At 39.8% G+C, this 14627-nt stretch overlaps 1 protein-coding gene across 3 annotated transcripts in view; it reads left to right on the top strand.

Moving 5' to 3' along the window:
- LOC126272983 (uncharacterized) overlaps positions 1-14627 on the top strand; it is a 76195-nt gene that overhangs the window by 46797 nt on the left and 14771 nt on the right. Inside the window, exon 6 of one of the 3 annotated variants that reach the window (XM_049976330.1) lies at positions 12801-13374. The exons of the other annotated variants lie outside the window; for them this stretch is intronic. Coding sequence (XP_049832287.1) covers positions 12801-12808 — 8 coding nt within the window. The 3' untranslated portion in view covers positions 12809-13374. Of the gene's footprint in view, positions 1-12800; positions 13375-14627 lie in introns of those variants that run through there. 3 annotated transcript variants of the gene reach the window in all.

Below are 14627 nucleotides of genomic sequence, written 5' to 3'. Positions count from 1 at the left end.
TCCCTTACCAGGCAGTGTGAGAAGTGAATGTAAGCGAACAAGTATTAGGCTTACTATTTTACCTAGACCAGCAAAATGAACCAAATTTTTTCGAAATTCTTATTTATACAAAATGTAAGAGAACTGGTGTTGTAGGCAGTGTCAGATAATGTGCTCAGTTCTTGATAGGTATTATGAAGCACAATTTATTAGATACATTCTTGTGAATCTGATGGATCAAGATAACTATTAAAGAGGAAAAGTTTCAAGCAAACAGTGATAGGAATAAGTTCAAATGTATCCATTTAAACAAAACTGTTCAGAAGTGTCTTAGAGAGCATGTGAGAAGATACTGAGAAAAGGTGATTAATGATAGCAATAAGAATATGAAGAAGGCAAAACAGGCACACATGATAGGTGGATGCCATATTTCATCAGTTAAGATTGTGAATGTCACAGTAACTAGCACCAGAGAGAAACTTGTACAAACATTGCAAGACTTTTTTAAATGTTTGCATAGTATAATTGGTAAGACAGATTTTTTCAGATATTTAAAAATGAAAATGATGATATTCTGGAAGTAACGCCAGATTAGATGTATAAAACAACCTGAGATATGAGGAGAGAAATGGAAAAGTGCCTGGAGATGTTGGTGCCTCAGTACAAATGGTAATGCAGGAGGGAAAGTTATTTAAAAACAAACAGCAAAATTATTTATAGAATTCTAGAAAAAAAGAAGAAAATTCCACCAATCTTGTACAATGATGTACTTGTCCCACTTCATAAGAGTGGAGACAAAAAAAAAAAAAAAAAAAAAAAAGGGAACTGTAGACCAGTCCTCATTCTGCCAGTAACATACAAGATAGTTGCTAGAATATTTTTTAAAAGTCACCAAACAAAAAAATAAGCTTCCTTAGAAGTGGCTACAGCTTAATGTACCTGTTGCTGGTCATGAACAAACTTTTAGAATAGAGTAATGAGTATGAATCACTAAATTGACTGGCCGGCTGGAGTGGCCGAGCGGTTCTAGGTGCTTCAGTCTGATAACGCGCGACCGCTACGGTTGCAGGTTCAAATCCTGCCTCGAGCATGGATGTGTGTGATGTCCTTAGGTTAGTTAGGTTTAAGTAGTTCTAAGTTCTAGGGGACTGATGACCTCCAGTGTTAAGTCCCTTAGTGTTCAGAGCCATTTGACCTAAATTTACTGGGATTCGTGGACTTTGAGAGAGCTTTTGATTCCATTTCAACCAGATCTGTACTAGCAGCTGAGGAGAATCAATGCAGTGGTTCAGTCACTGTTAGTATTATCATTTTAGACTTTATCATTCATTACAGTTTCAGCTTTACACATCCATGTTGTTCCTGCAAGTTCTGTAATGCCATTGCTCACCTTGCATTATGTCATCTTGCATTAGTAGGAAGCTGTTTACAGTTGGTGTATGTGTCCTATGGGAGGCATTAATCAAAGGTTCCTGTGGCGTCCAGGTTAATACTTTCTAAAATTATGAAGTGTAGACCTACCTATTGACTGCCGTTTATTTGTGGTTGTCTCTGGCGTGCAATAAACACAAGAAAAATTCAGTCCCTTATCTCGCTAAACTTCAATGAAATAATTGCTAACTGATGCCACATCATTTGACACTTAACTTTAATTAATATGCAGTGCACGAGTGCACACCATGGATACAACATAACACAGTCTTGCAAACTAACTGTGCTTGGTGGTTAGATTATTACAGTGGTGCCCACAACAGTCCCTGCCTTGCAACATCATTCATTTAAAATTGTTCATAAAAGTGTATTATGGTAGTTTGGAACTAAAAGAAATCTGTCTTTTTGGTCTTTTGTGATGTCTTGGAATCCAACGAAGAACCTCCTTACATATCTCCACATACTTTCTACTTCAGTTCCATCTACTTCTTTTTCAGGGTCAGTGTGATTGGTAACAGATTTGGAATGGTGGAATGGTTGATTTAAGATATGGTTGGATGCCCTCCCTGTTACCACACCATCAGCTGCCCCCAAACTTGCCTCCCCCCCCCCCCCCGACCCCCTTCCCGTCCCTCCACCCTGTTAACATGGGCTTGGAGGCTCACTCACTAGCACATAAATGCCCAGATCGTGCTATAATAATTGAAGGTGACGTTAAACGTACTAAGTATAGATTGTGATATCTATGAATTCATTGCAAGGGGTACAGACAAACGGTCTTTCAAAGTTGTTTTCAACACAGTCTTCCAAAAACTGCCTTGAGCAGCTAGTTTGGCAACCCACACACAATGAAAATATCTTACACCTAGTAGCTAGAAACAGACCGGCCGGACATTAGTGGTCGCATCAGTATAGAGACAGGGATTAGTGATCATGATGTCATAGCGACTATGGTTACAAATGTCAATAAATCGGTTAAGAAGGCTGGGAGAATGTTTCTGATAGAAAGAGTAAATAAGCAGTTGTTAGCATCTCACTTAGACGGTGAACTGACATCATTTAGTTCTGTCTAAGGGAAGTAGAGGAATTATATGTGAAGTTTAAATGTTGTGGTTGGCAGGAGAGTCAAATACCATGTTACAAGAGGAGGCTGAAAGGCACGCGTTTTAGCTCATGCAGGCTGGCATGAGGTCTGGAACAGGACAAGGAAATTAGCATTTAGAAAAACGAACGTAGCTGGTGGAATACTTAACTTTAATCCATTAATGATGAACATCGCTCTGTACAGACGGTACATGATTCACAATATCAATAGTAACTGAATATGGCGCCATGCTAGGTCGTAGCAAATGACGTAGCTGAAGGGTATGCTAAACTATCGTCTCGGCAAATGAGAAAGTAAGTAGGCAGTGAACCATTGCTAGCAAAGTTGGCTGTACAACTAGGGCGAGTGCTAGGAAGTCTCTCTAGACCTGCCGTGTGGTGGCGCTCGGTCTGCAATCACTGATAGTGGCGACACGTGCGTCCGACGTATATTAACGGACCGTGGCTGATTTAAAGGCTACCACCTGGCAAGTGTGGTGTCTGGTGGTGACACCACATTAAACAGATTGTAAATCATGCTCAGGAGAAGTACGTGGCTAGTAAGTGGATTAAGGATGGAAAAGACCCCTCATAGCTCAGTAACAAAAGTCAATATATGCTGAGAAAGCAAAGACTGCTGTGCTGTCAGTTCAAAAGAGGATGCGCAAGTCAAGACAGGCAAAGGATAGTAGATATCTGTACGTGTGTGGAAAGATCTGTGCACAAGGCATACTACTGCTGCCAATGTCATACCTTAGCAAAAGATCTGCACAAAAACCCTAGAAAATTTTGGTCCTATGTAAAATCACTGAGCGAATCTAAGATATCCATCTAGTTACTCATTGATCAGTGTGGTGTGGCAGTAGAAGATTGCAAAATAAAGCCTAAGTTACAGATTTCACCTTTAAGAAATTGTTCACACTGGAGATTCGTACAAACATACTGTGTCATTTGACCCCCATTGTATGGGGGACATAATAATAAGTGTCCCTGGCATAAACAAGCTTCTGCAAGAGTTGGAAACAAGTAACTTACCAGGCCTGGATGGAATCCCAGTTTGGTTTGAGAAGTAGTCTACAACATTTGCTCTGTACTTAGTGTGCATTTATCGCAAATCTGGAACTTCCTGCAGATTAAAACTTTGTGCCAGATCGAGACTTGAACGCAGGAGCTTTTCCTTTCACAGGCAAGTGCTCTCAGGCTGTGGCTAAGCCACGTCTCTGCAATATCTTTTCTTCCAGGAGTGCTACTTCTGCAGGGTTTGCAGGAGAGCTACTGTGAAGTTTGGAAGCTGGAGACAAGGTAGTGGCAGAATTGAAGCTGTGAGGACAGGTTGTGAGTCATGCTTGGGTAGCTCAGATGGTAGAGCACTTTCCTGTGAAAGGCAAAGGTCTCGAGTTCGTCTTGGTCTGGCACACAATTTTCATCTGCCAAGAAGTTTCATATCAGTGCACACTCTGCTCAAAAGTGAAAATTTCATTCTTGAAACATCCCCCAGGCTGTGGCTAAGCCACGTCTCCATGACGTCCTTTCTTTCAGAAAGGCTAGTTCTGCAAGGTCTGCAGGAAAGCTTCTGTGAAGTTTGGAAGGTAGGAGATGAGGTATTGAGGGAATTAAAGCTGCGAGGATGGGTCATGAGTTGTGCTTTGGTAGCCCAGATAGTGGAGCACTTGCCCGCGAAAGGCAAAGGTCCTGTTCGAGTCTCGGTCCGGCTCTCAGTTTTTTGCCTGCCAGGAAGTTTCATATTTGTGCACAACCTGCTGCAGAGTGAAAATTTCACTCTGGATCACAAATCTGTCATACATTGCAAAGCCCCAAGTGACTGGAAAAAAGACCAGGTGACTTCTGTGAGTAAGAAGGGTAAAAGGATGGACCGATATCCTTAACATTGGTTTGCTGCAGAATTCTTGGACATATTCTGAGTTCAAATATCGTAAGTCTCCTTGAGGCTGAAAGGCTGATGTCCACGAATCAGCATAGTTTTAGAAAGCATCGCTTGAGCAAAACTTGGTTTGCCTTTTTTTCAAATCATATACTGTGTACATTGGATGGAGGGCAACAGGCAGAGTCCTTACTTCTACATTTCCGAAAAGCATTTGACTCTGTGTCCCACTGCAAACTCTTAACGAAAGTATGAGTGTACGGAATAGGTTCTCAGATATGTGAGTGGCTCGAAGACTTGTTAAGTAACAGAAGCCAGTATGTTGTCCTTGATGGCAAGTGTTCACCAGAGACAAAGTGTATTGCCAGGAGTGCCCCAGGGAAAGTCTGATAAAACTGCTGCTACTTTTTGTATTCATAAATGATCTGACAGACAGGTTGGGCAGCAATCTGCAAGGTGTCTACGTCTAGTGACTTGGACAAAATTTCTAGTTGGTTTGGTGAATGGCAGCTACCTCTAAATGTAGAAAAATGTTGATTAATGTGGAAGAATGGGAAAAACAAACCCATAATATTTGGATACAGCATTAGCAGTGTCCTGCTTGACAATCATTTTGTTTAAATGTCTCGGCATAAAATTGCAAAATTAATTGAAATTTAATGAGCATGTGATGATTGTGGTAGGAAGGGCAAATGTTAAACTTCAATTTATTGAGAGAATTTTGGGAAAGTGTGGTTCATCTATAAAGGAGACTACATATAGGATGCTAGTGTAGCCTGTTCTTGAGTACTTCTGGAGATTTTGTGATTTGCACCATGTCAGATTCGAGGAAGACACTGAAGCAATTCAGAGGCCGCCCACTAGATCTGTTACTGGTAGGTCTGAACAGCACACAAGTATTACGGAGATGCTTCAGGAACTCAAATGGGAATGTGTGGAGGGAAGGCAACATTCTTTTTGAAGAACATTATTGAGAAACTCTAGAGATCTGGCATTTGCAGCTGACTGCAAAATGATTGCTCTGCCCATCAAAATACATTTTGTGTAAGGACTACAAAGGTAAGATATGAGAAGTTAGGGCTCACACAGAGGCATACAGACAGTCGATTTTCCCTTGCTGTGTTTGCGAGGAAAGGAAATGACTAGTAGTGGTGCAGGGTACCCTCTGCCATGCACCTTACGGTTTCTTGCGGAATGTATATGATATATGTAGATGTATTTGGTTATGGGAAACTGCCTAAAAGCCACATCCAGGCAAGTTGGCACACCGCCCCTCATCATTAATCTGCTGTGTGGATTCTATCCAGTGTTGACACACCTCTCTGTCCTGAAAGCAGCTCTTTGACATGCACGGCTATCTGATCAAGTATACCTCAGTTTCACATTTGTTACACTCATAATTATGTTTCTCACACCAACCTGTTCTATGATCCTTTCCAATGCTTTTTTTTTTTTTTTTTTTTTTTTTTTTTTTTTTTTTTTTTTTTCATTTCTCTCCTATTACTTCCTAACGTGGAAATCTCCAGTTCTCACAGACCAACACTCAGATATAGAGTATTTTTTTGTTCTTCTGTTTATTTCTTTTCCTGTCTGTCCAGTTATTGTCTTCAGCTGCCCTAAATACAAAACTCATCAGTTTCTTCTTTGTTAATTTTGGCTATTTTCTTTAAGGTTCGTTGACTATACATTACTGATGTATTATAACTAACTGGCCTGTTTTTAGCTTTAGGAATCTGAAAACACTCTACAGTTGCAATGATTTATTTTGGGAGTATGGAATTTACTTGTGTGACACTTCTTAAGATTCTGAATTTCTTTTCATTTGGATCTGTATTTGTTCATTCGTTCATTCATTCAACAATGAATGAATCTAGAACTGTCATATACTTTTTTCACTGAAAATAATCAATTTTTAAAAGTATAATGTAATTGGATGGATAAAAAATCTACTTACCAAAGAAGGTGAAGTAAATATTCCAGAATTCGAATCAAGAACAGCTGCCAACATGAGTGATGTAGAAGTAGATATTCTTGAAGTAGTAAAGCAACTTAAATTACTTAACAGATACAAGTCTTCCGGTCCATATTGTATAGCAGTTAGCTTCCTTCCAGAGTATGCTGATACAATAGCTTCATACTTAACAATCAGATACAACCATTTGCTCCACAAAAGATCTGTATCCAAAGACTGGAAAGTTGTGCAGGTCACGCCAATATTCAAGAAAGGTAGTAGGAGTAACCCACTAATTACATACCCATATCATTAACATAGACATGCAGCAGGATTTTGGAATATATACAGTGTTCGAACAGTTTGAATTACCTCGAAGAAAACGGTCTATTGACATATAGTCAACATGTATTTAGAAAACATCTTGTGAAAGACAACTAGCTCTTTACTCGCACAAAGTGTTGAGTGCTATTGACAAGGGATTTCAAATTGATTCCTTATTTCTGGATTCCCAGAAGGCTTCCGACACTGTATCACACAAGCGACTTGTAGTGAAATTGCGTACTTATGGAATATCATCTCAGTTATGTGACTGTGGCTGGATTCATGATTTCCTGTCAGAGGTCACAGTTCGTAGTAATTGACAGAAAGTCATCGAGTAACATAGAAGAATTTCTGGCGTTCCCCAAGGTAGTATTATAGGCCCTTTGCTGTTCCTTATCTATGTAAACGATTTGGGAGACAATCTGAGCAGCCGTCTTAGGTTGTTTGCAGAGTATGCTGTCATTTACTGACTATTAAAGTCATTAGAAGATCAAAATAAATTGGAAAACAATTCAGAAAAGATATCTTTATGGTGTGAAATTGGCAATTGACCCTAAATAATGAAAAGTGTGAGGTCATCCACGAGCGCTAAAAGGAGTCTCTTAAACTTAGTTACTTGATAAATCAGTCACATCTAAAGTCTGTAAATTCAGCTAAATACCTAGGAATTACAGTTATGAACAACGTAAATTGGAAAGAACATACAGAAAATGTTGTTGGGAAGGCTAACCAAAGACTGCGTTTTATTGGCTAGATATTTAGGAAATGTGGCAGATCTGCTAGAGAGATTGCGTACACTACACTTGTCCATACTCTTGTAGAATGCTGCTGGGTGGTGTGGGATCCTTACCAGATAGGATTGATGGAGTACATCGAAAAAATTCAAAGAACAGCAGCACGTTTTGTATTACTGCAAAATAGGGGAGAGGTGTCTCTGAAATTATACAGGACACTGGACACCATTAAAACAAAGGCATTTTTTATTGCGGCAGAATCTTACGAAATTTCAAACATCAACTTTCCCCTCTGAATGCAAAAATATTTTGTTGATGCTAACCTACATAGGGAGAAACAATCACCATAATAAAATATGGGAAATCAGAGCTCACACGGAAACATATACGTGTTCATTTTTTCCGCGCACTATACGAGATTGAAGTAATAGAAAATTGCGAAAGTGGTTCAGTGAACCCTCTCCCAAGCACTTAAATGTGATTTGCAGAATATACTTGTAGATGTGGATGTAGATGTACTTACCAAACAGTTGCAGAAGAACACACACATCAAAATGTGAAAATGTGCTAGATTTTAGACAAAGTGGCTCCTTTTTCTGACAGAAGATTTGAAGGGAAATGAAGAGGCACGAAGGAAGAGGATTAATGAGCTTTAGGAAGTGGGGAGAGTTACAGAAAAGTCGTCCCGAATCCCAGGTCAGGTGAAACTTACCGGATGGGGTGAGAATCCAATCCTAGTACTGATGATCCCTTCAAAAATGACTTAAGAATACACCACATGTCACTCAGTACTACCCTGTTCTTGAATGTTTTAATCAGCTATGTCAACAAGGCTGTGACTTCCTAAAATCAAGCCCTGAAGTGAGATCCATTCTGTCTTGACATTTTGCCCACCGCACTTGGAATAGCTTTTCATGTGCCGCAATGATGAATGATGAATGATTTTCATCATCTTAGTCAAAATTGATGTGGCACTGTTCCACATAATGTGCTCACAAAAATGACTACTGAACAAATCTTTGGCTCACTGATGTACAGTTCAAAGCCCCACACTGTGTACTGGAAATGCTTAATTCTCATTGGCTGGTGATCTGAACTGCCATTTGGAAACATTCTGGGGTGCATTCTTTCACAGTTTTCAATAAAATAAAACATCCACACTTCACATATCTCTCTCTCTCTCTCTCTCTCTCTCTCTCTCTCTCTCTCTCTCTCTCTCTCTCTCCCCCCCTCCCTCCCTCCTACAACACTTATACAATGAAATGTAATTAAATAATTATTTTTTACATCAAAACAAAGGATATTCCAGATAAACAATTCAATTTTTGTGAAGTGATATTTACAGCATTAGAGTACCTTATAAGGAAATACATTACAATCCCTAATACTGTTTTGTAGTACAAGAAAAGTTATTACAGTTTTTAGGTAAAATTTTAAATCTCTGAGTATTGCATATAATTATCTGAGATTTTAACAGTGCAGTTTTTTAGTAGCAGCATGACTGTATATGAAGTACGAAATGTGTCCGATAAGGTTAAGAATATTTCCTTTACTTTCATAGGGGGTGTGAATATATACTGTCCAATCACGTTAATGTAATACATGTCAAAGGGCTGAATAATCACCTTTAACAGCATAGACTGCTGTAAGATATGCAGGAAGAGGCAATGAGTTTCTGGATGGTGCCAACAGGGCTATGGAACCATGCGAGATCCAGTGCCATGCGCTAGGTTTCTTAGTTCGGGGCCCACAACACGAACAGACCGACCAAGGTGGTCCCACAGATTCTCAACTGAGTGTAAATCTGGGGAATTTGGTTGTCAGGGAAGTAAGATAAACTCATCCTGGTGCTCTTCGAACCACACATGCACACTGCAAGCTGGGTGTCCTGCTGGTAGATGCTATCATGCCGAAGAAAAGCAGACTGCATATAGGGGTTGAGATGGTCCCCATGAATAGATGCATACTTGTGTTAATCCACTGTTCCTTCCAAAATGTTAGAATGATGGGATTGCCTAGAGAATGCCACAAAAAACGTTTTCCAGGCAATACCACTCCCTCCTCTGGCCTGGACCCTTGCAGTCATTGTTGGAGAATGTTACTTTCAAAAATTTCATGCCACTGGAATGTGAAATGCGATTCATCTGAAAAGGCTTCCTGCGGCCTCTCAGTGGACATGCAGTTGTGGTATTGATGTGCACCCATTCTTTGTCACCAGTGAACAGCAGTCAGTATGGGTGCGTGAACCAGGTACCTGCTGTGGAGACCCATTCACGGCAACGATTGCAGAATGGTAGTTGAGGAGACATTGTTGGTAGCCCCTTGTTTTATCTAAGCAGTCCGTCGCTCAACAGTTGTATGTCTATTCATCCATAAACATCACAGCAGCTGTCATTTACCCTTGTCATCTATGGCCCTTGGCGCACCACAGTTACCTAAGCGATGATATTGGATAGCATCATTTTGCCGTGCATGGTATGCTTTCACCACGATGGCATGCAAACAGTTTACAAACTTAAGTTTTGGAAAAACTTCCATCCTTTGCCCGATGCCAATGCTCATGTTCTTGTTCTTCTAGATGTCAGATAAATCGCTCCTTTTATGCTTTATGATGACTGCACTGTTTTCTGTATCCAGAACAGTTGGGTAGTAAAGTTTCTGTGGTTTAATAGCATGTGCGTAATTCCAAGTGCTAAATGATGAAATCATTGCAACAGATCATACTGAAATCTTCTCATGATTGAACTCCCTTTCATCTATCTCTCATACTTTGATTTGTCATTGATTAATCCAAGCATTTTATATGAGTAACACAACCACTTAAGTTTTTGCCTGAGTTTGTCACTGTTTTGATTATGTTGTCTGTTGGTTCATTACATAAGATGCCACAACATGCTAGAATCCGTGAAAGGTTGTTTTTTTATAATTACTTGCAAATGTATAGCAACTTCTTCAATGTCATTAATTATATTTGATAATTTTTCTCCTCTCTCAATTGAATTTTTGAGGCACTTCAGTAAGTTTAAATAATTACTTAGAATTATTATAGTGCTCCATGTAAAAGATCTGTCATAATTTTGTAGCAACCATGTTGATTAACCTCTGGTGGATGGTGGAATGGTGTTGTTGGAGGTCAGAATGCTGCTATTCTACAATGCAGGTTGGGTAGCAGTGAGGCAGTGAGTGGATGTCTAGTAATGTCCAATGTGGCATCAATGAAACAGCATTGATAAACCACACATTTATTATTCAGTACTACAAAAATAGTTATGCTGATGTCCAGACAGACCAATGCCCTCCAGTTGCTAGCGATATACAGCCGACAGGCAGGGCACTGTGGCCCACAGACAGCTCATTGATGTCGTGCAGGTGAGGAAATGATGATGCCAATGGCAAGTCAAGGCCACTGACGCCAGCAAGTCAGTGTTCTAATATGGCAGCTGCACTACCTCTAAGCAAACAAGTAACTGCAGATGAGGTGCAACGGGGCGCACAGGATCACGAAGTGGACTTGGTGCAGGACAGCTCACCATAGCAGTGTCTGCCCAGAGCAGAGGAATGCTGCCAAGAGTTTGCTTGCTCCAGGTATGGCAAATGAGCAACTGTATGGCACAGGGCAAGATCTGGCCTGAAGTGGCCCACTGGATACAGCACAATAAGCCCACAGCAGAGCAGGGCTGCAGCTAGTATTTTTGTACTCGCAAACCAACACAGGTCGCTCCTTGGGCCAGGTAGCCAGCAGACTGTGATATCTTTTACTAACAATGATGGGTATTTAAGTGGCCCAGGCTCTTCCTTGTTTGGTACAGCATCAGTTTTTATCATGTAAGCTACAAGACGTCCGTGTGTCTTGGATATGAGGTAATCGGGCCACTGATGCTGCAATGGCTGTGCCTTCTTGCTGTGTTGTTGATATTTCCACTCTGGCTGCTCATTGCGATGTAGCAACCGCTTGGTCGTGCAGTCCTTGTTGTATCAGCAGCAGTCTCCAACTACTACAGCCTGAGCTGCACCTGTCTGACACTGTTGGCAGTCAGTTGACCACAGCTCAGCCATGCAGTGGAGTTTATGGAGATCACTAAAGCTGCTTAACACTAGGATTGTGGGTTGAAACGAAAGAGTAAAATAAGTTATTGTAATTCCAGTCTACAGACAGAATGTATGTTGCCTTCTATGTGAACTTCACAAACAGGAAGGTAAATTTGTTAATTTCACTTGAATGTCTGTAAGAAGTTTTGATGAAATATTTTAAAAAAACTGGAGACAACAAAGAGGGATGTAGACACAGCAATGCAGATATGCTTACGAAATGAAGAGAAACTGCTAATTATTTTAAAGTAAGCTTTATTACAGAATAATTTTAATAATATTACAATTGTAAAACATCACTGTTCTTAGTAATATTAACTTCATGATTCACCGAAACATCTGAGTACTGGTGAGGGAACACTATTGTCAGTACTGCAATCATCAGTTGTTTCTGGTGCGTACTCTGTTGAAGTATCATTTTGTGAAGAAGAAAAAGAACAAGAACCAGATAGCATGGGCTAGCTTTGCTGGTGATAATCTGTTGGATCAGAAGGTAAAGGTGTAGCTAGAGGTTAGTATTGTGTGGAATATCCACATGGTGGTTGTGAAGAATGAAAAACATACTGTGGGTAGCATTCGTGGGAGGAAGCGTTTGGTTAACTAGGATGTGACTGAGATGCTTCAATAATACTTACGATATATTGTTTTACAGACAGTTTCAGATGCCAGAATATTTTCACTGACCAAAGCTAAGAAAAGAACGTGGCTTCATTTGTCGTGTGTGTGTGTGTGTGTGTGTGTGTGTGTGTGTGTGTGTGTGTGTCATTTCAGTTAGTTGTGTACTTACTTTTTGTTTTGTCTTCCTTTTATTACTTAACACTCTAGCCTGGTACAGACCACTTGAAACTATTTTCAGGTGAACCCTAAATCTCGGCGGTTGTAAGGTGGTATGCTACTGTGTGTATGCAAAGATGTGGTGGTATTATCTACAAACAATACTAGACTGAAATACAGATATGGCATCTGTCTCATAGCTGCAGAACGACTTTTACCAGTTGGTCTCCATTTTTGTCGGCTGTAGGAATCTTTCATGTTACGCCATTTCTTCTGTAACGGACATATCTGTAATAATGAAATATTATTTGAACTACCAATAAAGTTTCTTTGTCAGTTGAAGCTATGTGTAATGATATGTTGGAGGAATTTCTGCACACTATATGTGATAGAAATTGTTGGGACGTACACTAATTTTTCAAAAATAGTAGGAATAATTGTGCTTATAAGATAATTGTAACAAAATGTTACAAGAATTTTTTTCGAAAAAGGTTGCCTGAAATGTAACCTGTTTTATGAATCTGTGGACTAATTAGTAATTTCTCCCTTTCAGATATCTAGCGACTGGAAATTCATATGTTGATTAACATCGTGCTTTTCCACTTGGAGTCGCAAGTATCAGAAAAACTGTCAGAAGGGTATGTTCATCATCCGGATTATCTTGAAAAAGGAATATATGTCAGAGCTGACAAAAAATGGCTGGCAGCAAATAGCAAAATAATTTGAAATTAAGACAAGTTTACGAAACTGTCTTAATGCCATTGATGGAAAGCATGCGTAACTGGTGAAAACGGCAAACAGTGCATCGGTGTTCTTTAACTGTTGTGCAAATAAGAGTAGCAGGCCTTTCACAGGCACCTAAATATAGACGTGGATTTTGCTATAGGTGTCATGAAGGAATATTGCATTCTGCACGACTATGCACAGAATAGAGGTGGTGTGCAATTTCTAAGTACATTGAACAAATTGTGTAGATGAGGATATTCCATAATGAATACAAAGACATAAATGCAATTCACACAACAGAAATGTATTGGCCCATTACTTGTTGTATGAAGATGCTCTGCAATGGCAGTTCGATTACATTCACTGAATTAAATGTATGTGTTTTGTTAATTAAATATGAATAAAGGTAAAAGAACTTAATTGTTTTTTGTTCCTTAGTCTACAGATCAAAAGCCCCACAAAGCAGGCATCTCCCTAATTTTTATAATAAATTTCACTGTATCCAAGTTCGTTATGGCTGAAAGGCCCTTTTCGGAAATGTAGCTACTAACAAATAATCTAATGCAAAAAATACACACCGCTGTAAGTGCATCAACAGCAGGCCACACATTGGCAGTCTAGCATGCACACTGCCCCGTCCAAATGCACACAACTTTGGCGTCAGCAGGCTCACTGGCCGAAGACTGAACATGTGACAAAATACTGTGAACAAATGTGCCGGCTGCCCAAAGTTGACTGCGTGCATGTTGTACAGCCACTTTCCATGTAAACTTGGTCACATCTGATCAGTCGCAAAGCTGGCCCTGAAGGTTGGCTGCATTTGTGTACCACCATCCTGAAGATCAAGTTGAGTTCTAGGATTATGTCTGTAAAATTTATGTATTGAGTAATATTATCAAACACTGTTAGGGGTGTCGACAGAAGGGATCTGACAGTTGCAGTTGGTTTGACGTGGTTGCATTGCGCGTTTAGCTCAACTATTGACATGATGTGGTTTTGTATACATCTTAGTGCAAAGCCTCACTCACAGCTGTGTATACAGTTGTTTTCACCTGCTTCAGTGGAAACCTGGCAACAGCTCTTGCAGTTGTCAGGGATCTTTGTTCATTGATTGTACTGTAGTACCTTGGATAAAATGTTTTCAGTTTTCAAGCCATGTCAGTTGAGATAATTCTCATGATTTCAACAGTTGTCACCATCACTGACCTCAGGAATTAGAACTGACTGCTGGATGGGCAAAGTACTCGTCTTAAACATGCAAAGCGACAGCATCCACAGCATTCCAGAGATGGTCCAGATTAATTTGGTGTACCTGTGGAACAAACTGGATGCTTGTGCATTGTGTGTAAGACACCTTACCTGTCCAGTCAGTTAAAAGCTTTAATACCTGATGACAGTGATGGTGACAACTGTTAAAGACTCAAGAACTAATATCTTGGTTGACATTGTTTGAAAACAGAACATTTCATCCAGTTATGCCACTGCGAAAAACTATGAGGAAATGCTAGCACTTATTCTTATTAACTAGAAATCTGTAGGTATTTTGATCAGATTTAGAATTGTTGTATTATATACACCACTGTTCCACTATTCGAATGATTTCATAATCAGTAGCATTCTTCCAGTTGTTGTGTAGCAGTTACATTGTTCAGTG

Source organism: Schistocerca gregaria, chromosome 5 (genome assembly GCF_023897955.1).
Source record: "Schistocerca gregaria isolate iqSchGreg1 chromosome 5, iqSchGreg1.2, whole genome shotgun sequence".
Taxonomy (NCBI): Eukaryota; Metazoa; Arthropoda; class Insecta; order Orthoptera; family Acrididae; genus Schistocerca; species Schistocerca gregaria.
This window is presented reverse-complemented; position numbering and strand designations above follow the sequence as displayed.